The sequence below is a fragment of the Taudactylus pleione genome, unplaced genomic scaffold, assembly GCF_031769625.1.
Source record: "Taudactylus pleione unplaced genomic scaffold, aTauple2 ptg000454l, whole genome shotgun sequence".
NCBI lineage: Eukaryota > Metazoa > Chordata > Amphibia > Anura > Myobatrachidae > Taudactylus > Taudactylus pleione.
In genome coordinates this window covers 4,310,590-4,338,164 of record NW_028284856.1, presented here as the reverse complement: position 1 = coordinate 4,338,164, position 27,575 = coordinate 4,310,590, and the positions used below count along the sequence as shown (strand labels likewise).

Below are 27,575 nucleotides of genomic sequence, written 5' to 3'. Positions count from 1 at the left end.
GAAGCTGATTGGTTGGTACTATTGTGGTCTATTTATGAAACCTTGGAGGGAGCTAAAGTGGACGTTGATAAAGTGCCAACCAACCAGCTCCTAACTGTCATTTTTCAAACACACCGTGTGACATGGCAGTTAGGAACTGATTGGCTGGAACTTTATCTCCGTTCACTTTATCTCCATCCGAGGCTTAGTAAATAGACCCCTTTATCTCTCTCCACTTTATCTTTCTCAGAGGCTTAGTACATAGACCCCAAAAATAGAAATGTCTTTCAAATTTGAAGGACAATTGATTAGCAGTTTTACACACTCTAACACTGTAGTAAATACATTCTCTAGATAAGATAGATTGAGTTGGTTGATAAAACATGCACTTTATACTGATCAGCATCAGAAAAAATACCAGCTTTCAACCTATCTTAATCAATTATTACAGTTTTACATTATTGGGCCAACACATACTTGCCTACTTTTGAAAAAGCATTTCAGGGAGATTATGAAAGCAGCACCTATGAGCACGTGTTACAGTGGGCGTGTACTGATAAATCTGAGAGGCGTGTCCTAAACCTGACTTACATCCAAACTTACAACCAAGCCCAAAAGCAGTTAGTAAGATCTGTTTGTTGATGAAAACACACTAATACTTTTCAGAAATTCATAGGGATCATTGTGCCTTATAATAACCAATGCAAGGAAATTACACTAATGATCCCATTGGAATGTATATATCTCTGTTTTTTAATATAACAGCTTCATAATGGGGGTAAGGATGAAATGAGGGAGATTGCTAGACTCTTCAGGGAGACAGGGAGATTGCTGCTATTTCAGGGAGTCTCCCTGACAATGAGGGAGAGTTGGCAAATATGGGCCAACATAGTATTAGCAAAGGAAAACTGATAACCTATGACACTGTACACTTTTAAGTTACCAGCTTCACTGTACACGTGACTGATAATACAGTACAATATAGCACAAACATTACACTAGTAATTACAGTAGTAATTACTATTACTGTAGGACATAGTTATGGAAAGCGTCTTGATTTACATTTACAGCATTAAGGGAACTTGGAAAGTAAAGAATTGATAACGCCAGGGCCGTAGCTAGGGTAGTGCGGCCGGTGCCATCGCACAGGGCACCACAGTTCAGGGGGCGCTGTTTGGGCCTGTCAAATTTCTGTTTGTTATCATTCTTGCTAGTAGCTTCCTCTTATTTCATCCCCAGCATCTCCTGGCCTCCCCTGTCTCTTCCCTGGCCCTTCGCCATGAGGCCTTCCCCTTTTTTGGGTGCATTATGTCCCTTTGAAAAATGAGGGGGGGCGCCAATGCTCTTTCTGGCACAGGGCACCAAAAAGTCTAGTTACGGCTCTGGATAACGCCATATATGAAGTATCCATGTAAAATTTAAAGAAACATTGGTTTTTTTTTAAACAAACATGGTATTTTATTAGATTGTTCTAATTTAATTCTTAACCTACCTTTATAATTTAATTTCACTAAATACAATATTTATTAATGGTACTTTAATACTCACGATATATGCAGACAAAGAGCACATATAATGCCTTTTTGTGCCAGAATAGCGTGAGTCATCAGGAATCACGACAACAAGCCCACGGACTGATCTAATCTCCGGCTATAGGCTAATATACTCTCTGGGAATTCTGGGAATGTAGGCAAATATGACTCAGGGCTCCATTTAACAATGATACTATATACCGGCGTTATATTTAATATAGTATCACAGTGATATTTATGTACTGTATATGCTGCTGGAATTTAACATTACGTACCTGTATGGCAAGGTCCAGCGGTGTTCTCCTCCTTGGTGGTGTCCTCTGCCGAGCTCCAGGCATCCTACGGCTGCCAGTGCCGGTTGTTAACTAATGTACATAAGCGATGGCCGCCTGCACGTGTGCATTACTCTTCAACGCAGCGAGGACATATCAAAGCCTTTAAGGATTTACTGAAGTCGTAAAGGCTTTTGCTGGATACCTATTACCGGTAATGGGAACCGTTCCGCTATCGCCATCTATAAATGGTGTAAGTAGTACAGTCACAAACAGCGGTAAGAATCATACCACTGTTTGCTAAATACAGAACAGATGTTATTACCCCTTTAAAGAGTGCTAAAAGGGTTATGGCTCGTTCTTATATAGAGCCCTCAGTCCTTTGATAATAACTTACTGCATACAATATTTCTAACTGTAGTTTTCCTTTAAAGAAGCCATGATTGGGATTTTTGATGCCATTGCTATTACAAACACTCCAAGTTACAGGAAGTTACTTTAAACAAAGTACAATTGTGTAAGGTATTATATCTTATCACAAGCAACTTGCTGAAACTAAAGATAGTCATGACAAGGCTGCAATATATATCTTGTACAGCAGCCTGGAAATTGCCACTCTGGCACAGACACTTTGGCTTTGATTTTAATTGGGAGCACAGTCTATGAAACTCTACTTAACTCCATAAAAAAAAATAAGTAATTTGTCTTCCTAAAAATCAATACTCTCATGTCAATGGCAGAATGACAAAAATGGAAATGAAGGTGGGCTGCGTATAGTAAATTGATGGTCTATATTCATATTGTGTGTGCCATTATAATATATTCTGTAATCATAGGACATTAACCATGATTTTTAAAATCCTGTCAAATGCTGAATCCCTTTACAAAATACTATGTTGAATCCTACACTGAACTCTAATTTGCATATTGCAAATAAGATTTACAGTAGGTGTATAAATACTTACATATTTTCTTTCTTTATATGTGCTGTTGCTTGATAACTGTGAGGAACAGCATAGGTAAAATTTCCACATGAATTCTAAAAATGTCATTTTTGTTGTATCACTTATCTAGAATCATCACGCATGTAGGTGTCTATGGAAAAAAACTGCTGCTGAAATTGTAGATACATGTGACATGTAAAGAAGAAGCTCATGAATAGTACATAGAGCAAAGGTCAGTGACACTGATCACAAGCTGATCAAAAGTACTGACTACATTTTATGACCAAAGTCAAAGAACGGTCATTGGACAAATGATAGAACATATTTCCTTCTCTTTTTTTCTAGCAGGTATGATAACGAAAAGGTTGTAAAGTATAGTAGTTTGGATAAGTAGAAAAAAGCTTGCAGCATATTTTTGTTATTATTATTATTATTATTATATATACTAATATTATAAGAATGTGGTGTCTGTCTGATTGTTCCATGTTGGCGCAACAACTACTGAACCGATTTTCAGGAATTTTGTAGTGGAAACTCCTAGAAATAACCTGCACTTTGTTTCATCTCAATCTACCAAGTTAAAGCTGAGAAATAACAAAATCAATATTTATTGACATCATCGATGAAAGATAGGTGTGGCACCATGTGCTCGGTCAGTAAGGGGTGGGGGAAGAAGTGCTTTGGGCCCACATTCACTTTAATAGGGTAGGCTACATAACAGTCTGTGCACAGGGTGCACAGTGACATTCAGGGCCATAGAAAGCTGGCCCAGCTGAAGGGGCATGGTATATTCGCTGGAGGCATGGCCACGCCCCCTCAGCGAAAAATAAATAAAATTGCATGCCGAGGAGGGGGGCGCTGTGAGCCCCTCACCCTGACACAAATCTAGGGGGGACATTCAGTGTGATCGCTCCTCCCCACAGACAGAGGAGACTGCTGCTGCTGCCCAGCGGCAGTGAACAGTCTCCCACTGCACAGCGTCAGCATGTGCTGGGCTGTTGATAGGTAGGAGGGAGGGGGGAGCGGCATTGGACCCCGGCACCTCCAGCAAGCCAGGGTAATTAGTACCCACTTCCCCCCCCTCTCAGCACCCCTGGTGACATTGGTGTGAGTGGTGGGTGAAATAGCTGCTGCTACCAATCTATATAGTGCTGCTGGCCCCTAGGCAAAATAGGCAAAGAAATACAACTAGAACGCCTCAAATAACAAAAATGTTGGCAGAAGTGAATTCATTGTGGGCAAAGCCATGCGCTACAGCTAGTTATTATTATAATTAATATTTACTTAATTATATCTATTGATCTTGAGGTTTTGTTAGACCCAGAAGTCCCTCATTTGCAAAGAACCGCTCTTACCGAGAGAGAGGTCCTTTGAGCGATGCATCATGCATCCTGCTCTTGATAACTTGAGTAGAAGATAGAACCCCCTGAATAATTAGATATGACTCATAGCTGCTCTATGCAACTTGGAATCTATCTAAATAATTTTTTAACATTTAAAATGTAAACATTTTAATTGCAAAAATTCACTATTAAGCAAATAATCAATAACTAATGTAGGGGCGTCCCAACTACGTCCCACAGCCCAAACGTGGCCCGCCACCTGTTACAATGCGGCCCTCTGACATGACCACAGTCTAGAGTCTTCCATTTGTTAAACACCTCCACCGTTACGGGTGAAGAGAGCTGTGCGCCCTACTCGAGAGACAGACAGAGCTCATGCCACTGAACTGGATGGTGGGCAGTGTAGAGTAGGAGCACCCTATACCTGGAGAAGCCCGGAGAAGAGATGCAGGTGACCACTCCGTTGGCAGGGGTGAACTCTTCACGTCATTAGGTCCCTCCTATGGAGCTGTCGACACATCTGCCTCCTTTTTAATCCAACCCTGCTTTTAGTGCATGCTTAAGTTGATTGCCCTGAATGTGGATATATTGATCCATTTGCCCCGATCGTTCTGTATACTCACTTTTGCACGGTGCTAAACACTGTAGATGTGACACAAAAGAGCAAAGTCAGAGAAAGGTTATCTCTACCTGTACATCCAGCAACATTACAACGAACTGATTGCTTCCAAAGAATTGTTATTATCACCTTAATAATAGTTTTATTTTACTCAGAAACACGAGAGGGAGTGTGTGTTCATGGGGGGGGATGAGGGGTTGGTTGTCAACAAATCTGTTTTTACATAAAGTTATATTTGTAAAATGTATAGTATTAAATGCAATTGTGTATGCACTCTGAACCGTTCATTCAATTGACCTAGTCTTACATGGACTATATTAACAATAGTGGCAATATTACCCGTGCTCTGAGTTTAATATCACCATCATGTAAAATATGGCATACCTTCAAATTTTAACCATCTTCACCCATGGCAGCTCATTTAAATTTTGTAAGAAGTGCACAGAAGCAACCTGGTTTTACCTTAGAAGTAATTGACACTTTAAATCTAGCAAATATTTTGATGGAATTGTGCATGGACCAGCAAATCAGAGCCTATATGTGCCAAGACTCTTGGCACCATTTCTAGTTACTCCTGTACTTCATGGTTCAGTTGAATGCAGGGCATAATTAACTATTATTATCCTTTATTCATAGGGCGCCACAAGAGTGTACATACTGTACATAGAGAGCACAAACATAAGATATAAAATGCAAAAACTTACAGTTCAATACAATGCAGAAAATAGGAGGATACAGGTCATATAAACATTACAGCATATGAAATCTCCATACTCACCCAAAAGTTCAATGCTGCTGTTGGCAAGGGGAGGAGATGATGGTTTAAGGATAGGAAAAATACATGAGAGAAAGGGTCCTAAAGGAGAGCATCCACTAGCAGATGTTAATGGATGACTGAATGATAACGACATCGTTATCGTTCAGTCGTCCATTAATCGTCCATGCATAGGGCACTAAAATGTCGGAAACGACCAGCGATGCAAGCTCTGCTGGTCGTTTCCGACATCAATTGCCCAAACATGCCGATAACAACAGATTGACCACGTTCGGGGATGACGGAGGATGCCTACACTGAATGACTAATCGTTCAGTGTAGGCACTGCAGGGCATGGGGAACGACGGGACGATTACGATGTCGCAATCGTATGATCTTCCCTGGGTCGCATAGTGGATGTGCCCCTTTAGGAGACCTCATAAGACTTTAGAATGTATAGGGCCGGGGCAGATAAAGATAATAAATGATCTTTATTCAGTTCATTTACAGAGCTGACTCAAACCAAATATTCCTTAATTAAGTAATAGATTTCATTGCATTATAAAACTCGCACTTTTTTGGCCTAAAAACATTTAAAAATTGTGTCAACCACCATAGTGTATTTATTTATATGTTATTTATACAGCAAGTTATAGCCAAAAACAATAACAAGTAAAATCACATATGCCATTATGTAACAGCTTATAGTTTGCTATCAGTTTATTTTACGAGCGCCACTTGAAACATGGAGTCTGCCCACTTGTCAATCAGTTATCACTTGTCTTGGAGGATTAGCTCCTCCATTGCAGATCTCTGGTTGACCCACGACCCAGTTCTTTTCCTCCACTTGCATGCAACGGGTGTGGTTCATTAGGTCTACATTGTCTAGATCAGGGATGGGGAACCTCAGACCCGAGGGCCGTATAAGGCCCCCGGAATCATTTTGTCTGGCCCTCTGATTTTTTTTATGCTAGACTCATCTGGCTAGAAAGGTGCTTAGAATGGCACCCTGCAGTCAGAATCTATACAGCAGTGCCGCCTGGAGAGTCCTTAGGAAGCTTCAGACGGTCACACCGCGGCCCTTGCAGCTCCCCGGACCATCCTGAGGAAGCTCCGGGCATTGCGGTAATCACTGGCGATTGTGGCCCCGCCCAGTGTGACATCACACAGAGGGGGCGTGGCTTGCACCGGGGCTGCAAATAATGTTTTATATATATATATATATATATATATATATATATATATATATCAAAATGGCCCTCGGCAGAAAAAAAGTTCCCCACCCCTGGTCTAGATAGACAATGTTTGGGTAGCCAATGGAAGATAGACAGGCAAAAGATAGACAGGGACTGAAGGTCGACAGGGTCTGAAGGTCGACACACTAAAGGTCGACTGGTAACAAGGTCGACAGGTACTGAAGGTCGACAGGCAATAGGTTGACAGGTACTGAAGGTCGACAGACAGTAGGTGGACATGGACTGAAAGTTGACAGGGTCAGAAGGTCGACATACTAAAGGTCGACTGGTAACAAGGTCGACATGTATGAAGGTCGACAGGGACTGAAGGTCGACAGGGTCAGAAGGACGACACACTAAAGGTCAACTGGTAACAAGGTCGACAGGCAGTAGGTCGACACTCATAGTCAAATGGTCAACAAATTTTTTATTTTTTTAGGGTTAGTGTTAGGGTTAGGCACTTACTACAACGGGTCGACTAGTAACAAGGTCGACAGGTATGGAGGTCGACAGGCAGTAGGTCGACACTCATATAGTCAAATGGTCAACAAATTTTTTATTTTTTTAGGGTTAGTGTTAGGGTTAGGCACTTACTCCGACGGGTCGACTAGTAACAAGGTCGACAGGCAGTAGGTCGACACTCATATAGTCAAATGGTCGACACTTTTCTTTTAAGGGTTAGTGTCAGGGTTAGGCACTTACTCCGACGGTTAGGGTTAGGCACTTCCCCCGATGGTTAGGGTTAGGCACCAAGAGGAGGGTTAGGGTAAAGATTAGGGCTAAAAAAACAAACCAAACCATATGTCGACCATTTGCACGTCAACCATATGAGTGTTGACCTGATGACCATGTCGACCTTCATACCTGTCGACCTTGTTACCAGTTGACCTTTAGTGTGTCGACCTTCTGACCCTGTCAACCTTCAGTCCCTGTCGACATTCGCACATGTCGACATTGTTACCAGTCGACCTTTAGTGTGTCGACCTTCAGACCCTGTCGACCTTCAGACCCTGTCGACCTACTGACTGTCGACATTCCGTACCTGTCGACCTTGTTACCAGTCGACCTTTAGTGTGTCGATCTTCAGACCCTGCCAACCTTCAGTCCCTGTCTATCTATTGCCTGTCTATCTTCCACTGTCTACCCAAACATTGTCTATCTAATGTAAACTTTCATGACAGAAGCTTGCTCACTATACCCCAAAGAGACTTCCTGTAACATCACAAAATTATAGGCACTGAGTAGGGATGAGAGTGATTACTAATTGCCCAGGCTTGTTTAAGGGGCCCAGCTGTACAGTGGGAAGTATGCCTTACTCCACGGCAACCCTAACCATCCGCCAAGTGCCTAACTCTCATCCGAACCCTAAAAATGTCGAAAAAAACCCCATTTTAACCATTTTTGTGTCGACCATTTACCACTGCCAAACTTTTGTACCTGTCGACCTTTTGCACTGTCAACCATTTGTCAGTCGACATTTTGTACATATCGACATATCACACGTCGACCATCTGGTGTCGACATATTTACTGTCAACCTATTTACTGACGATCTTCTATATGGCTACTGGTAGCAACAGTTTTACCCACATTCAGTAAAATACATGTACAGTAAAGCAGCATTCATTTGTCCATTTCTAGCGTTAATCTACAAGCTAAAAACTTGAGTAAGACTAAGGACCAGATAAATGCACGAGAGGCACAGTCTAACTGCATAGCTCACAAATGTCCTGATTTGAAGGCTCTGACCCACCATACCACCAGCAGACACAATTTCTCATAGTCTGCAGCAGTTTGTTTCCCCAGTGTGTATTCCATCAAGTCCAGTCTTTAGAAATGGCTGGCTACTAAATCTGCCTCCAGAACATATACCTACAGGTGTGCAAAATTACCTATGTTGCCAACATAATTAGAATGGTGCTTTATCTTGTTTGTTTCAACATGATATGCAGGGTCTGTGCACTACGGATCCAGGCACTCCATAAAAAAACGACTTTAATAAATGCAAGTCACAAGGTTATTGAATTCATATCCTCATGCTCTGCTCATACCCTTTAACTCTGCTAATAACTTCTGCGATGCATCCCTTGCTACTGTGAGTGTTGGAGAGGAGTGCGCTCCAGCTCTGTCTCCATCTCCTACTTAGTGAAGCCACTGAGCGTCCTTTACCAAGATGGCCACTGGGGATGCTTCTTCACATGCATGGAACCAGCTTGTCACTGTGTCCGAGCACGGTGGTACTACATGGCTGTGTAGTATGCATGACCCCATTGTTTGAGCCCGTTACTGCTGTTAACGTAACACCAGGTGGTCCTCTGCTGATTTCCGTTATACTCTACTCCCTGTTACTGTGAGTACCACTGTACCACTGTCTACTTCAATAAACCTATAACTCTGGTTAAGGATATCTGTGTGGCCTAAGCTTCATGATACACATTCCGCTGGTGCCTATTACTAACCTTTCCAGTTCTACACCAAGTAGGCCACAATTATCAACAGTGCGGCTCATCTCTACTTGCTGTATAGCGAATCTCAGGCTCTGCTACTGACTCTGGCTGCAATACATTCTTTGTTTCTGAGAACATGCCTCCCTTGCTGCAGTAGGGATGTGTAATAGGTAGCGAGTTTAGTGAACCAGCATAATTATTATTATCGTTTATTTATATTGCGCCACAAGTGTTCCGCAGTGCCTTACATAAACAAAAAAGTGACTTACTGTACAATACAATACAATGCAGGTCAAGGACATGGATAATATATATTGCTACATTACTGACCATAACACCCAAATAAGCAACAGAGCATAAGCAACCAAGTGTTAAGTACCCCAGTGGGAAGTAAGAAGTAGATGAAAATAAAGTAAGGAGAAGCACACGTGGGTAGAGGGCCCTGCTCGCAAGAGCTTACATTCTAAAGGGGAGGGGCAGACAAACAGGTGTGACACAGTTGGGATAGACAGGGAGGAAGGAGCATGTAGCAGCAAGTTGGGATGAGAGCTGGAATCGTGGGTCTTGAGAGCCCATTTGAAGGATTGTAGAGCGGTGTAGATCTCAGCGATTAAGGCTGTAGATTTAAAGCAACAATAATTTAAAAGGCAAAACCAGTTTTAATAGCCGAGATCATGCTGGTTGATGGAATTTGCTATCCTTTACACAAACTTACATACTGTAGGTCACAGAGTTAGAAGCACACACTGCAGGTCAAATAAAAAGGCCAGCAACAAGGGCGTATCTACCCATTGGCCAGGATGGCACTTGCCAGGGGTGCCACACCTGGCCAAGGGATAGATTAGTGTCTGGTGACCAGGCCTGATCTGCCTTCATTGGTGTCCTCTCCGCATCCCCCTCTGTGCCATTCTGCCATCGGCTGCTGCCTGGCAGCTGGGGTGGTGATCATGCAGGTGCGGTGGTATTGGCTGGGCAGTTTGCTACTGCTGGTCTCCATAGTCGCGCCCTCCTGCAGGTGACACGCTGCGACCTCCGTGGGCTACACATCACGCTGCACACCCACAGTATGGCGCCCCGGCTACTGCACGGCAGGCTGCGACCTCCACGGGGCTCCACATCACGCCGCACACACGCAGCATGGCGCCCCGGCTGCTGCACGGCTCAACTCGCCAGGAGCAAGGATGCTTCCCCAGGACCCTGCGTCAATCGTCGGTGCTGATCAACTGACCTTTCATGGCTGAAAGGTATAACCCAGGGGAGGAAGAGACTCTCAGCTGCTGCAGAACCTCTGCCAGGGGTTGGGGCTCAGCTGCTTCAGAACTTTTTCCCAGTCATCAATTACTTTCATAATAAGGAAGGCTTATTTATAACAGTTATGACTGGCATTGAATGGATGTTGTTTCCTACTGTCTATTCTTTGTGTTTTCCTGTGTCTGTCCCCTCAGTTTCTCTCTCCTGCCCCTCAGCGTCTCTCTCTCCTGCCCCTCAGCCTCTTTCTCTCCTGCCCCTCAGTGGCTCACTCTCCTGTCCCTTAATCTCTCTCTCTCCTGCCCCTCAGTGGCTCACTCTCCTGTCCCTTAATCTCTCTCTCTCCTGCCCCTCAGTGGCTCACTCTCCTGTCCCTTAATCTATCTCTCTCCTGCCCCTCAGTGGCTCACTCTCCTGTCCCTTAATCTATCTCTCTCCTGCCCCTCAGTGGCTCACTCTCTTGTCCCTTAATCTATCTCTCTCCTGCCCCTCAGTGGCTCACTCTCCTGTCCCTTAATCTATCTCTCTCCTGCCCCTCAGTGGCTCACTCTCTTGTCCCGTAATCTCTCTCTCTCCTGCCCCTCAGTGGCTCACTCTCCTGTCCCTTAATCTATCTCTCTCCTGCCCCTCAGGGAGATGGCTACGGAATGTAATTATTCAGAAAATATTGAGGGAGGGGGGCGCCAGTCCATTACTCTGCCAGGGGTGCTCAGATCCCTAGATACACCCCTGGCCAGCAATGTAACAGAAGAGGCTTCAAGGACAGAATACTTTATAATTTATTGTATTCCTGAACTGCTTAGGGACCTCTTAACATTGTTATAAATGCCCTGAAACCTAAAGTTCCTTATTGGAGCTATTTGCAGTGATTTCGGTATACATTTCAGGACTAGTAATTATTGCTCCCAATACAGGACAGGAGAATCCAAAAAGCTAGCCTCTTGCCGCTAATGAAAGCTGCAAAAATGTACACTGCCAGGTCCTGCGTAGGCGCTCGCTAGTGAAGGTGGAGGGATCTAAATGCAGCCGTCTGCGCACTCCAGCGGCTCTTCCAATAGGTAAGAGTGACCTAAACACATCTGATGATGGAGTTAGCTACTGAAATCAAGCTTTGAAATTTTAAGTTTGCAGAGCTTGATAAATAGTACAACCGCAACATCCCCATTGTATGGGGACAGCAGTGAGCTCGATTCTTTTATTAACGTAGTAGATATCTGTAAAATATCCTGCGTTATAGGCATGTTAAAATAAGACATTTACCTAATTTGTGACAATCATCCATAAACTGCTTTACACTGAATAAGATAATGAAAAAAACAGGGACAGGATAGATAGCAGGTAATTTTTTCCAGCTTAAAATTAAGAATTATAGTTGTTATTCTGCTACAGTTCTTTATGTCAGCAATAAGTCTAAACAGAAACAATCCACAATGCTCAGTGCGTTATGATTTTCTTTAATAGGCTCTGAAAGTGCCACACACTGTTATGACAAGGTTTTCCAGTCTTAGCAACGATAACTGGGAAAATCTATATCATGTCTGTCAGAATAAAGTGTCATCATCATGTCACCAAAAAAAATGCTGATGCTCCAAAAATATTTTAACAAGCTGAACCTTGTTATTTTCTGATGATGTCTGGTCAGTGGGGCAACAGGAAGAGACATCTGTCAGCATTAATAAAGCCCAAATAGAGATCCATGGCATAATCACATAAACAATTAAAACGGTTTGAAAATAGAAAATGAACCAATAACCAATACTATAACCCTTGATATAGGTGTCTTATATACTGCAACATTGTCACTAGAATGAAAGGTGACAAGGTTTTCATAATGATTAATTAGATTAGAAAGTAAGATAAGTTTTGAGAAATATTTTTTGGAACTATTTCACACTAAAACCCAAAAACGTATAACATTTATTTTAATGTGTCATGTAAGAGACATATTTCCAGGTGAACATGTTACATAGTTATTTATACTAATAGATCTTATTTCAAGAATTTCAATTGTGTTTGCTGTCTGTGTGGTGTCATGTTTAATATCTGACGACTTCAGGACCAGACTACTGTATTCGTCAGGGACTTTCATCAATGTTATTTATAGTACACACTATAGGTGGCAGATATTCAGGGGGAGTCAGAGGTGGAGGCAGTTGCAGAAGCGGCTGCGTATTTTGGTGCAGCTGCTACTGTGTCTTTATGGTAATGACGTGGCTGATGGGTGTCCCATTGAGACGCTCACTGGCTGCGGCATAATTCCACCAATGCGCATAAAATGGCGCACTATTGGAACACCGGTGTCTTTAGCTGCAACCGCTAGCACATCCACATCTGTTAGCTACGCCCCCAGTTACCACAGAAATTACATGGATCTCCTTGCAATTTTGATCTGCACCACTGTGCGGTAACCATTGGGGCGCATGCGTAGATCATCTCGGACCCATGCGCAGAGGGAAAACATCAGCCACTTGCTCCCGATGCCGCCCCTGCGTCTACCTCTGAATCACCCCCTTATTGTTTTGAGATAAGTCCTACCCCTGACTGGTTACTGTACTTACCTCTAACAGTCTAAGGTGATTATTTAATAATTAATGTGTCCCCTGGATGTATCTACAGGGGATCGCAGGAGATATCTGCTGTGGTCCACCGTTCTTGACCACAAAAGCAGCCCCCATAGAAACGGGAAGCAATCGGGAAGCCGACAGCCTAAATACCGGCAGCCGGCTTCCCGACTGTCTTATCCCGGCATGGGTGAAATGCTGGGCGTCTAGATGTAGACGCCCGCATTTCCCAGACGCCGGGAGACCGGCGCCCGGCATCACGATCGTAGTGATGCCGGGGCGCCACGAGCGGACAGCCGCGGGGGGGGAGGGTTAGGTTTAGGGCTCCCGGGGGGGACTTAGGGTTAGGCACCCCCCGGGAGGGTTAGAGTTAGGCTAGGGGGAGGGAGGGTTAGGGTTAGGCACCCCCGGGGGGGACTTAGGGTTAGGCACCCCCCGGGGGGGACTTAGGGTTAGGCACCCCCCGGGGGGGACTTAGGGTTAGGCACCCCCCGGGGGGGACTTAGGGTTAGGCACCCCCCGGGGGGGACTTAGGGTTAGGCACCCCCCGGGGGGGACTTAGGGTTAGGCACCCCCCGGGGGGGACTTAGGGTTAGGCACCCCCCGGGGGGGACTTAGGGTTAGGCACCCCCCGGGGGGGACTTAGGGTTAGGCACCCCCCGGGGGGGACTTAGGGTTAGGCACCCCCCGGGGGACTTAGGTTTAGGCAGCGGGGAAGGGGGTGGTTAGGGTTAGGCACTTGGAGGGGGGAAGTTAGGGTTAGGCACCCCTAAGGAGGGTTAGGGTTAGGGGGGGTTAGGTTAGGTTAGTCTATACTTACCTATCCACGATCGGGATTTCCAGCGCTGTCGTGCTTCCGCTGCTTCGAACTCTGCTCCTGTCGGGCTGCCGCTGACGGGAATCGAACCGCCGGCCGCATTATATCATACCCATTCCATAGAAACCTATGGGGATTGCTTTCTTGATGGAGTTGGGCCACGGTAGCTAATGCCATTTGAAGATGGCATAAGCCATTGTAGCCAGTAGGCTACAGATCGCAAAAAGCATCATGAGAAGGATCTGTAGGATCCCTCCCTGGAACTCACCACTTGCACATGTAAGGTGAGCAGACCCCACATGCACAGCAGTGCGGCAGGCCCCAATAAGTGAAAGCCCCCTGTCTCTTGATGTGATCATAGTAAATGCAGGCTGTGTTTAATATCTAATTGCCATGAACAGCGGTGATTAAAAATTATAACTATTTGATCAAAATAATAATAATAATAAATGGGCCCCAAAGGGGTATACTTGATCAAATCAGACAAAAAGACAGGTTTTTCATACACCAGTCTTTGCAGTTCTAAAAAAAATTTTTTATTTCTGACTGTTTTTTAAGTGTCTGGGGAATCTGAGTGATTGTGACATTGACTGGCAATGATAGGAGTATTCTTACCGCTTCCTATGGCAGTGAGGTGTCACGGACCTGGCTTATTCCAGTCCCATATTCGTAAAAAATATAAAGTATGTTTAAAATCAAAATAGGGAAAACATGTAATATATATATATATATATATATATATATATATATATATATATATATATATAAAGTTTGTTTGTTGGCGAATATCTTCCACAGCTCTCAAGGTAAAGCTGCCTAATCTTACATAATTATTTAGTATCAAAAAGTAAGCTATTAGACCACATAGCGACAATTCGACAGAGCGACAAATCTTATATATATAATTCATTGGTCTGTTTGTTTGTCTGTCCAGTTATGCATTCGGACACCCCTTCACCGATTAGGATGAAACAAACGTGAGGTGGTCCAGTTGGATCCTGGCTAGGTTTTAGGGGGTTAGGGTCCAGATCAGCCCTCCCGTTAGTGTACGCTGGGCAGAACTTTAAACCAGGGAGCCTGTTCTGGGCCTTCCACTGGATGGATTTGGACGAAAACTTCACAGAGTGGTAACATTGGATCCCAGAAGACATACTAGGGGTTGAGGTCCCGGGAGAACCTCCCGTTGGTGTGCACTGGGCAGAACTTTGACCCAGAGAGCCTGTTCTGGGCCTTCCACTGGATCGATTTGGACGACATAATATAATAAAACTTCTCAGAGGGGCGGCAATTGGTCTGGGATGCATAGTGGAGTGGTTGGGGCCCCAGTCGGACCTAATGGCGGAGTGCGACGAGCAGAACTTTGACCCAGGGAGCCTGTTCTGGGCCTTCCCACTGGATGGATTTGGACAACATAACATAATAAAACATAATAACTTGTATATTTAAACCCAGACCACGCAAGATACTTCAGCTAATTATATATATATATATATATATATATATATATATAAATAACAATTTTTTTCCTGTGTGCACAGCCATTTAACACCATCCACTAGGTACTATCGAATTGCAGCCGCTGTCCATGACAAATAGGCTTCCCCATAGGTAGCTTCGCAGAATGCTTACGATATCCATAGATATACTTCACTGCAGGGTAGCTTTGATATATAGGCAAAAGGCCTAAATCCTATGAAAAGCTCATTCCCGTAGGATATAGGAATTGCCACCTTTCATAAATAGACCCTTAATAGAGCAAAGTTTTTACATACAGCATGGCAATTCTGATCTTTTAATCCAATATTTCAAAGGTGAAACTCAGGGAGGACCACATTTGTCCTTTAAAAAGGATTTTTGACAAATCTATAATTTCATAACTGAATTTCTTTAAGATCTGAAAATCATTCTATAAAAAAAGTACCCAACAATAAAACCATAAACATTTTTCTAAACATAACAGATGTAGTTTGAAAGGCTCCACATCTACGCCTATCGTAACAATTAAAGCAGAGGTCAAAGCAAAGCCAGTTAGACAGTTGCATGCTGCTCTAAAACACCTGAACAGGTTTAAATTAGACAATAGCTACTATTTCAGAACCATCAGGGTTGTGACATTTCCATATTATTAATTACCAAACAGGACCATAAAAACTCTTTAATTATCTGGGAATTAATGGCTACAAAACTTCATCAGATCTAAAAGAGAGCAAATGTTCTCATGGAATAATACAGACTACACTACACTCAGCTCCTTAGATACAATAATACAATACAATCTGGCAATAATACTGTATGAATTTATATATCTTATGATCCAGAACAATGCAATTCAGCAGACTTCACATATTCATCAAGCAATGAATGCAGTGAAGTTTCTATTTCATAAAGTTGAATAGATAAGCCTTTTAGTTTCCAGATAACTCTGGAACTGTCCCAGTAAGTACAATCAGAGCCGTAGCTAGGGTAGTGCGGCCAGTGCCATCGCACAGGGCACCACAGGTCAGGGGGCGCTGTTTGGGCCTGTCAAATTTCTGTTTATTATCATTCTTGCTTGTAGCTTCCTCTTATTTCATCCCCAGCATCTCCTGGCCTCCCCTGTCTCTTCCCTGGCCCTTCCCCATGAAGCCATGGCCCTTTTTTGGGTGCATTACGTCCCTTTGAAAAATGAGGGGGGCACCAATGCTCATAACTGATTTCAACTGTATGACTGAAATGCAATAACTTCAAGAATGTTTCACAGTAAAAAAACATTACTGATAGTGTGAGTTAAGTATAACTGTCATCTAACTTACCTACTGGTATGATAAACATACGGGTATCTTACTGATAAGAGCCAACTTCTCATATCACACTATACACATACAGTATACTGACTATAGGATATATGGATTCATCAAACAATCATTTATTACTCATAGACATATGAAAATTACATTTTGAGGTTATGTAGGAGTTTGTATCATAGTGACCACTACGTACTCTGGGCCTGTACGCCTGTTTCTGTAGCATACTGTACGTTGCATGTTTTACACTGCTCATGCTCCAGAACTGAGCAAATACATTTTAATCACATCACTTAAGTGCTGTAACTGGGTTGCGATGGAGCATTTTCCCATAGGCAAAGTGTAATTATGGTGTGATGATGCCACTGTGGGCTATGCACAATCATATGGAAGTGTAAATACAAATTTTACAGAAGTATTTTTTGTACCTTGTGTAGGGCTGGTGCATGCTTGCACTGATGATGGTGACTAGTAACAGATTAAGCACATGGGGCCTGATTCATTACAGAGCACTATTACGCGCGCAGCTACGATTACGCACGCAAGTCTGCTGCGAAAATATGCTAATGCATGCAATCGCAAAGCTAGTATAGAGACGCCCACTATCACTTTTGCACATCCGTAAATACCTTGCAGTCCTGCTTACACATCGGGAACATCGAGTAACATCGGCCCCTCATGCACAATTACAACAGGTCAAACACAGTGAGTACACAAGCTGCGTATGCCGTCTCAGTGGCTAATTTATGCACACCCATGCAACGGCGTTCAAACGGACTGGCACGCCTGCGTTTCCCCGACCACTCCCCAAACGCTGACGTCCCAGTGGCTAATTTATGCACGCCCATGCATAAATATCACCCACAGCTTAGCGAGCAGCCAGGAGGCCAGTTTAATAAAAAAAGCGTCCGCCCTCATTCAGTGCAAGCACTCGCTTTTTGCAAGCGCCTCTGAATGAGGTCCATAGACTTATTTTTTCCTTGTAAGCAGTGCAGGAATGCATGCACCCAATTTCTGTACAGCCCAACAGTGTGTATAAAATGAGTTTCTAAACAACACGTGTATTCAGCACTTTGCTGGGTATTGGGAGTAGGCAAAACATTTTTCTTGTTGTGTGCCAAATGTTCAACATTACTAGCCCAAACAATTTCCGTAGTGTTACCACCATTGTAGTACAAGGATTTTGCAATGTGCATGCAGGCGTTCTGGGTAGCACTATGGTGATGAGGCGCCAGCGAGAATGAGGGCCCCATCGCATCTCCAACTGTTCAAACCCAGACTAGCAAGGTGATTTTCCTTTTCAATGGGCCCATAAATATTTAATCTATTGTAGGCAATCTACCCCATATACACCCTATAAGATTATATACCTATAAAACAGTCATCTTGCAGGTCAAGAAAGTACTTAATGATTGGCAAAGTCGTCATTTAATATTGTGGATCATTGCACGTTGACTAAAATGTACAGCTTTCCAAAATAACTCTACACCTTTTTAGATGCAAAAAAGCCATTTGAAAATATAAAAAATATATCATATGAAACAGAAAAAAGCCAGTGCCAGTATCATCAAACACCTCCTATAGGTGGAGTCAATGTACTTAACTTTTTATTCTACACTATAACCTGCCAGCTCAGGCATGGAATAGACTGGATTAAAATAATGCCATGTACTAAGACTTTCTGTGCCCCTCTCCTTCAGCTACCTACACCACACACACACCCCAGAATAAAGACTATATTGTTGACAGGCCTCTTATTAATGCCCCATGAAGAGCATAGTAAATGACAGGGTGATACAAGACCATAAACTATACCAAGTACCTATTACAAGGGGACATTATCACTAATAGCCTATGTCAGGGTGAAGCCTGAAGGGAGTAAATAATACCTCTTTCATACCCCTTTCATACAGAAATCCAAATTACAGGGGTTAAAAATCTCAACCCAGTAATTTGGTGATTTACACGGGACATTTTTCTGTCTGAAAGGGTCATCCCGGGTCTAAATTCCCGGGACTTCGACCCAGGAATTTAACAGGGTCAGAGACACAGGAATTTAGTCCCGTGTTGACCCTTTCAGACAGAAGAAATACACGTGTAAATCAGCAAATTACCGGGTTGAAGTTTTGACCCGGTAATTTGCTCTTCTGTCTAAAGGGGGTACAGACTGAGGATGGCAAAACAACCCGGTACGCAAAAGTCGGGAAAAATCCGTGTTTTTTGCCATTTTCTGTCTGAAAGTGGTATTGGTGGATGGTGTGAGGAGGGGGCAGATCTGCTAGGCCAGGCAATCTTTCAGATTCCTGAGAAACCTGGAGTCTGATATATACCTAACCCTTTTATAGTAGTAGTGGCAGACTGTCTGCAGTAGATTATTAGCACTGTGTCTCCTGTATCATTCACAACCATTGTTTCATTACAGATCTCCTTTGTGCCTTTTAATTTCCTTATCATTTATGCTACAGATACCATTCTGCCATGCTGCTCATTCATTTTATACATGCATTATTATAGTAATAAAGTAAACGTAAAGGCTATTATTAAAACTTGTTTAAACTTTCAAAGAACCCTGTAGACACCAACACACTGCCTGACAACTATCCAGAAATAAGGCCTCTATTAGCATCTTCTTCCCTTTCAGCTATAGGGGAGAAGACTAAATAAAGCAGAGTTTGTAAGCCATTCACAAGGGCATGCTTGTGGTATTGAGATCATGTATTTCTTAGAGGCAGAGAAACAGAGAACACCGGATGGGTTTCAGTGTAACTGATAGGGATTCCTCAGCTCTCTGTCCTCGCATTACATTTGCAGGCACTGTTGTGAATGCAGCCACCAGCCAACCAGCTGACAGACCCTCATCTGCATACTGATACATTGTTGTGATGATGCAATAGTCTGCTGATCACTTGTGTGGCTTCAGTTTACAGTGTTTACTTTTTGGAGGAATTTTGTGTTTATTTTTAATGTTTTGTTTTTCACATGAAAAAAAAAAGTATCAGTATTGAATAAATGTACTGTAACAAATGGAAAAAGTCTGCATATAATTTAGTGTTTAAACAGGTGAGAAGGTAGGGTGTCACTGTACTAGATCTCATTGTTGGGTACAGGTTGTCAGTGGGGGAGAGGGCAGAGTGATTGGAGACATCGAGAAGGTCCCATGTATAGGGTTTTTTAGGCTGGGTGTACACTTAGTTGATGGATCGGTCAGAAGAACAATTCGCCATCCGAGTGGCTAATTGGTAAGCTATACACACTTACCAACCCAATCGGCAGCTCTAAATGTCTGGCCTGACATCACAACTGGGTGGGCATTTAAATTTGCCTGCCCACTTGTGATGTCAGTGTTAGCAGTCCCTGCAGTCAGTGCATGGGCACACATGCAGATGCACCAATATATATCTTTCAGATATATCGGCTGTTTTGCAGACATATCTGCCGATGCCGTTCACAGATAAATCGGTTGTACACCTGCCGATGCGCTCGCTATATATCGTGTGTAAGTGTGTACCTAGTTTTAGGGAAGTGGTACTAGTGAAGAGTGGTCACATTTGTAAACGCTTACCGATCAGCATCTAGCGCTACCAATCAGGATCCCCCTCAGCATTGGGGACTCATTCCTTGCAGTTTAGCAACGTTTCCAATTTTTTATGCTACCACACACTAACATTATGCATTTCTCCATTACAAGAGCAGGGCATTCGCTTACCTAGGAAGAACCAAAAGTCTATTTAAGGAGTGAGATTTCACTGGGATTTTCCCAATAGCCCTGATAGCACAGCAATTACCACTGATGATGGAACAGTAAGTGGATAAATTGAGAAGCGCAACTGTATATGAATGGAGTGGCGAGGTAGGGGGAGGCATGGTAAGTGTCGTGGACAGTATGGAAGGTCCCCTAATGCTGCATTTTTTGTGGATTCTTTATCTTGTTTTTGGAATCCCTAATTATAAAACCTTTGCTCTAACATGGTTACACAAACCTATAGCTTCTAATGTCCTTATTGCTTACACTAGGGAGTACATTACTCTATACCACAGGTTTCACTAATCAATGCACTCTTGGAGGCAGATCAATTGATCATCTGTGGGTTGCGTTACGCAATCTTCTCCCGGGTAGAATGCCAGGAGCTGGTCAATTAGAGATCTGCGATCAACTCGCAAGCAGCCCAGAGGCAAGGAATGGAAAATGTGAAAACAGTACATGGTGCTTTACTTACTACAAACATTTGTCACTGTGGCTACATATAGACTACATAACTTATTTCAGCACAAGTGGAATTATGATCAATACAATTATAAATACTGACCCACAAGTTCTTATTAAGAATAAATAAACTTGTATTGCTACCCAAGGAGATAAAAATAATGAACTACTTTACCTCTCTGTATAAGAGTCAAATCTTCCACAATAAGCAAAAACACTAAAACTTAGTGTAGCAACAGCATGCACCTATAAAACACAATTTTATATTACATATTAAACTGAATTATATGGGGTATATTTACTAAAGTGAGAGTTTTTAGAAATGGAGATGTTGCCCATAGCAACCAATCAGATTCTACTTAACATTTAACTAGCACCTTCTAGAAGATAATAGCTAGAATCTGATTGGTTGTTATGGGCAACATCTCCATTTCTAAAAACTCTCACTTTAGTAAATATAACCCTATAAGTCACCACTGACAGAATACATCTTCAATTTCTTCCAAGCTACAGTAACTTACTATGGGAAAAGTTTGTAGACATTTTAGCTATCTTTTTGCAGATTACTTTCTGGAAGTATTTGCAAATTGCATACACTATGTGATGTTTTGTCTAGATAAGTCTTCTGAATAAGTATACAGTCACTTACAGGACAAAATACAAAATATGCAGAAAGAAGGGCAACTGAAAATGAATTGGGCAGAAATGCTCTAAATTTATAATACCTGCACTGACTGTTTTTACAAAAGTCTCCCAAATAGCACAATGGCCTTATCTTATGTGAGATCGGTCCTGGTATAGGGCAACAATATTATTACAGTTCCTTTCACTGCAAGAGAAATAAACCTTTTGTTAATATCTTGCTGACAATCCATATATAAACCCGCCTACCTTTTCACAGAAGGGGCATATGTATCAAAGCTTGATGTGAGATAAAATTGTGAAATATATATATCACCAACCAATCAGCTCCAATCTATCATTTCTTAAACACAGCCTGCAACATGTAAGTTAGAAGCTGATTGGTTGGTGATATATATCTCACATCAAGCTTTGATACATATGCCCCTAAGAGTGTACAGAAACTATTTTATTGATATTCAATTTAATATATTTGCTGCACATCCAGCATTGTTGGTATAGCTGTCTATTAACTGGCATTATCCTGGAAGGATTCTAGTGCAAAGTATTTTTCAATACGCCCCAGTAGGAATATTATCGGCACAGTTTACATAAATAATTACACCAAAACAAACTATGAATCTGGTTGCGTGTGTAATTCATAAAATACGTGAAGCTATAAAAATTACCCTAGGTGATTAAAAGGAAAGGCCATTTCATTCTGAGATATTGCAGGAACAGAGTTTTGGCTACATAACAAATATTCAGGACTGATTTAAATTCACACATAGTGAAGAATTACAAGAAAAGTCCATGAATAGACAACTGCTAGGATAAAAGCCACTGTCTGTATCTTAAAATAATTTGTTTATGCTAACAAGTAGCAGGAAAACCACTAATGGGTCATCTGTTAATTACATGTCAGTTTTGGTTTACTGCGATTAAATAAAACAGATCTCACATCCAAATCTAATTGATATGTCATATGAAAACTTCTGTGACTTTTTAGTTTCACCTAAAGCAGTGTTTCCATTTTTAAAATTGGTTGTTTATGTTAATTGAATAAATTAAAATCATACATTATAAAGATCTCACTTGTACTACCAAGCAGGTTTCTCTTGTGTGACAACTATCTCTTTCTGTGCATCATGTTATCATAAATTATAAATACGTTCTACAGTAAACCGATGAGCTATTGTTAAGTAGATGCTGAAAAATACTTAAAAAGCAATACACATGCAATATTACTGAAATCTGATAACTATAATGGTATAGAATTCATTATAATGTACAGAAAAATCCATCAGAATTACATTATTCTAATGACTTGCATTTGGGCTTTGCAATGCTTACTTAGTAAATTTCACTCTATTTATAATACTGAGCAATACAATGAAAACACAGATTTGTACAGTTGACATGCAAGTTGCTACAACACTGTATGTACAGTAAACACAGTAATCAGATTTGTATAGTGCTATATATGGTTCGTTATCAGTACTGAAGTATAACTGACGATCTAAAATCGCATTTACAACATTTTATTACACAATATTTCCAGGGCAAGAAGAGCAATATTCCATTTATTTAAGTATACATAGAGCAGTATCAAATTAGCCCCGAACGCTGTTCGGGCGCTAATTGATCCCCGTGATTGTTGAAAAACGGGGATTTTTACGATAATTACCCCCAATTTTCACCAATATTTTTTTTCACCCTATCCTATTATATTGGTGAAAAAACAGCACCTATAGTGGATTAGTTTTCGGGACGCATCAGGTCCCGAAAAAGAAATCCTGGTAAGTGCCGGCATCGGGCCGAATTCGGGGCTAACTGGATAGCCCCAGGCGAGGTACCTAGCCGCGGTAATTTACCGTAGCTAATTGGATATCCCCTCCCCATAGTCATGTTGTGCAATGTCTATGACAGCCTGTGTTACGGGTCATCACAAAAACTACAGTAGTTTATTAGTCCAGTATAACAGAAAGTAAAATTACTTCAAAAAAGGTCAAGTCACTACTACTTGTCATTAGTTAAAGCAGTAGTTCTTAGACTGGGTCCTCAGGACCCCATACAGGTCACCTAGCAGGTGCACAGGTGTATTCACTGAAGTTGCCCATCCACTAGCAGACATCAAAACGACTGCACGATTAGGACATTGTAATCGTGCAGTCGTTTGTCAGTCTGTGATGAGCCTGCACTGAACGAGCAGTCATTCAGTGTAGGCTCATCAATCATCTGCAAACATGCTCAACCTGACGTTACCGTCAGGTTAACCGGCATGTTTGCACGATGATAGATGTCTAAACGACCAGCGGGCACGCGCATCGCTGGTCGTTTTAGACATTTTTGCATACGATTTATGAACGATTGAACAAACGTCATCGTTCAATCGCTCAACTTAATCGTCTAGTGGATGGGCACCATGACACATTTTATAAGATTAACAGGTGGAGCAAATTATTTCACTTGCGATTCTGTGAGGAGACCTGAAAAACTGAGGACCGAGTTTGAGAACCACTGAGTTAAACTAATCATCCAAGTTCATCAGACTAGCACTCACATTGAGGTATGAAGAGACCTTTATTGAAAGAAAGGATCAAGACATCACAAGTGCCCGACGGCCGTTTCAACTACACCCTGGTAGTTATCTTCAATAAAGGTCTCTTGATACTTCAATGTGCGTGCTGGTCTCTGCATTCTTTCTGGATGGGTAAGGTAAGTGTGTGTATATCCAAGTAACCGTTAGAACCCTGCCCCACAGCAATCGTTTGGAATAGTTTGAGTGCTGCCTTATGCTGGTTACACATTTAACGATGTGTACCAAGCACGATTTCTTTAGCGACGGGACCAGCGGGGATCCCGGTATCGGCAAGTGCATACACACTTGACAATATCGGGAGCAACAACGTGATGGCGGGGGCCATGCGGCATTCGACAGCATGGCCCCCGCTAACCACAAGAGAGATAGATTGTGTGTGCTTTATTAAATCCCTGGAAATGTAGGGACAGCTGATATTACTTTGGCACTCTTAAACTGGGTACACACCTAAAGATTTTCTGTCCAACCATCCAACTAGTTGAATGGTTGGAATGAAAATCTGGTAAGGTATGAAAGCAAATGACAATCAGCATTTTGCTCCCAAACGCCAGAAAATGGAAAAAAAAAAACTGTTGTTTGAACAAATTGTTTAGATCAAACATTTAACAAACTTGTCTGAACGACCATTTTCATCTGTTTTCTGGCATTTAGGAGCAAATTGCTCATCATCATTTACTCCCATACGTTACCAGATTTTTATTCCAACCAATCAACTAGTTGGATGGTTGGACAGAAAATCTTTATGTGTGTATGCACCTTTATTGATTACTTTATAAAACCGATTATATGGGTACTGCACCCTTTCATCCTGTAGTAGACTTGGTGTCCTCTCTACTAATCAGATTACATTATAGTGCTATCCTATATTACAGCTTTGACCTCTGGGCAATCTCTTGGGTATAGTGAACTCTGAGCTCAGATTAGGAAACGCATGTGATTGCTGAGAAGTTTTGTACTATTTTATATAGTGACTGTGAACATATAATGAAGTCTTTTATTGCAGCAAGAAGTAAGCAGTCTTCTGTGGGTTTGCACATGATTCATGTATGTGTGTTATATGGCACATGATGGTATTGTACTACTACACAGGTTCTCAAACTCAGTCCTCGGGACCCCAAACAGTGCATGTTTTCCAGGTCTCCTCACAGAATCAGTGAAATAATTAGCTCTACCTGTGGATTTTTTAAAATGTGTCAGTGAGTAATGAATACACCTGTGCTTCTGCTGGGAGACCTGCAAAATGTGACCTGTGTGGGGTCCTGAGGACCGAGTTTGAGAACCACTGTACTACCAGACCCTCCAACATGACCCGTTCCATTAGGTACAAAATGCTCTGCTCCTGGACTTCCCTCGTAATTTATTATTGCAGGCACCTGTGCTGAAACACCTGTCTCATCAATTACCTAGTTCAACACAGGTGACTGCAATCATACATTAGGTGGGAAGTCCAGAAGCAGATTGTTTTGTACCTAATGGAATGGGTCATGTTGGAGGGTAGGTACTACTAACCGTATATCAGAGGTTACCAAACACGGTCCTCAAGGCCCCAGATTAGATCAGGTTTTACAGATATCCATGGATGAGCACAGGTGGTTAAATCAAATTGACTGAGGTACTAATTAAGTCACCTGTGGTTAATCATGGATATCCTTGAAACCTGGACTGTTAGGGTGCCTTGAAGACCGAGTTTGGGAACCTCTGTAGTATACGGTACCAGAGAATTGCTGATGTACCCTAGACGTGACCGAGCTTTAACCCTTTGATCTGACCAAAGTGACAGATGTATCCAACCTCCAGATGCGTTGCTGCCTCCTCTGGCACTACAATGTTAGTCTGGTATTAAAGTGGTTTTTAAAACAGCCTTTACACAGCATTAGAGTGGGTTACAGGCTAGTGCACATGATCCCTAAAGCTGTATTACACCGCACATGATCTGTAAGCACTCATATATTGCATGTCATTTAGCAGCAGCAGCCTGCACATGGTCTTGCTGTGCCAGGAAGAGGGTGTGTGCCCGGTGCATAGCATAGACAGGTGCCCAGTGACAGCTGCCAATCCATGCCACAGAGAACCATACTGCAGCAATCGCTTCTCAAACTTTCTGCACACTCTCCCACACCTCACAGGCACACTCACAGTCCTAACAACTGCCTGCCAGGAACTCTGGTAAACACATGGCTTTTTCCATCACACACTCTCATGTATAATACAGTAGCAAGGAGGACCACTCACCTTATGCTCTGCATGTCACCACGGTCCTAAGAGCTGCTGTTCTCTTCACATTCACCTGTAGCTCCACGGCAAATAGGAGTGTAGAAAGTAAGACAATAAAGGTGATACCTATAGATCTAGTTCCAGCTGCTCATTTAAAATAATAGCCCCAAAGTGGACAGAAGAGCGGAGCAGCTGCTGCTGGCAGTGACAGGGTTGGTAAGAGGAGATACCCCTCCTCTTGGCTGGACTGTCACACTACTGTCCTGCCTGCTGCTGCTGCTGCTGCTGCCGGGACTCTGTGGCTGTTGGAAATACTATAAGAAGGAATAAGGCAGAGCTGAGGTGAGAAATGTGAGGGTGGATCTCTCTCCTTTCAGGGGGAGAAGCATGAGGGGATATATAGAACCAAGCACAACCATAGAGAAGCTGCAAAGTACAGCTTTGATATAAGTCTCCTCTGGTTTCACGTTTAATAGTTACATGAGAGACTGCCTAGTGCCTCCCCTCTGACAGTGCCCTCCCTCCTTCTCCAGCCCACTAGAGTTACATTGCTGGGGAGGAGTGGCCTACATATGACAGGAGGTAGGGAAGGAGTGATATGGTCACAGCCCTGCCTGGCTGGTGGTTTGCTCTGTGTGCTCTAACTCCTCTCTTTCTCTGCAGTGGTAAGCCTTTAATGCATGCATTCATTTATTTAGTTTTCTAAGTTGCCACAGCAAACTGGTTCCCAGTCTGTATCACTGATCTTCCCAGACTGTTGGGACAAGCTTCCACACACAATAATAGCTTACTTTTCTAACAAGAGAAAGAAGTCTTCTTGCAGAAATGATACAGTGCTTCAAGTTTTTCCCTTTTCCTCCTCCTCCTCCCTCTAGAAAGCTATTATTTATTAACCATGAATTATTTAGTGTGAATGCCGGGAGGGATGAGGGGGTGGTGGTGCTGAGAGCCAGGAAGGGCAGGGCCTTGCTACAGTACCTGACATGAGGGTTGTAGAGTGTCACCTGGCTGTGAGGTCACAGCATTAGGATGCAAGGTGACACAGAGTGATGCTATTGATACTGTAGTTTAAGCTACAGTATAGTCCCTTATTCCTATTTTCATGCTTGTTTGGTGTTTTCTTTTTCAGGGGAGATTCAGGATAAAGTGAAAGTTGATGCAAAGTTGGCACATCTTGGCAACCAGTTATTTTATAATGTTGTTACCTTACCCAGGATCGTTATCCCGATAGAAGATCGACAATGAATAGGATGCCAGTCAATAGGTCGACCCCAGACGGTTGACACGCAAATGGTTAACAGCTTCAAATGGTCAACACAAAAATGGTCAACAAATGTTTTTATGCTTTTCCAACATTTTTAGGATTAAGGTTAGCCACTTGAGGGTGGGTTAGGGTAAGAC

The 27,575-nt window shown here is 42.5% G+C and overlaps 1 protein-coding gene across 3 annotated transcripts in view; it reads right to left on the bottom strand.

Moving 5' to 3' along the window:
- SLC4A4 (solute carrier family 4 member 4) overlaps positions 1–26,591 on the bottom strand; it is a 309,463-nt gene extending 282,872 nt beyond the window's left edge. For all 3 annotated transcript variants that reach the window (XM_088448350.1, XM_088448352.1, XM_088448351.1), the window contains exon 1: positions 26,193–26,591. In XM_088448350.1, the coding sequence (XP_088304476.1) occupies positions 26,193–26,206 (14 nt within the window). In that variant the 5' untranslated portion in view covers positions 26,207–26,591. The remainder of the gene's footprint in view (positions 1–26,192) is intronic.
- Between the last annotated feature and the right edge of the window lie 984 nt (positions 26,592–27,575).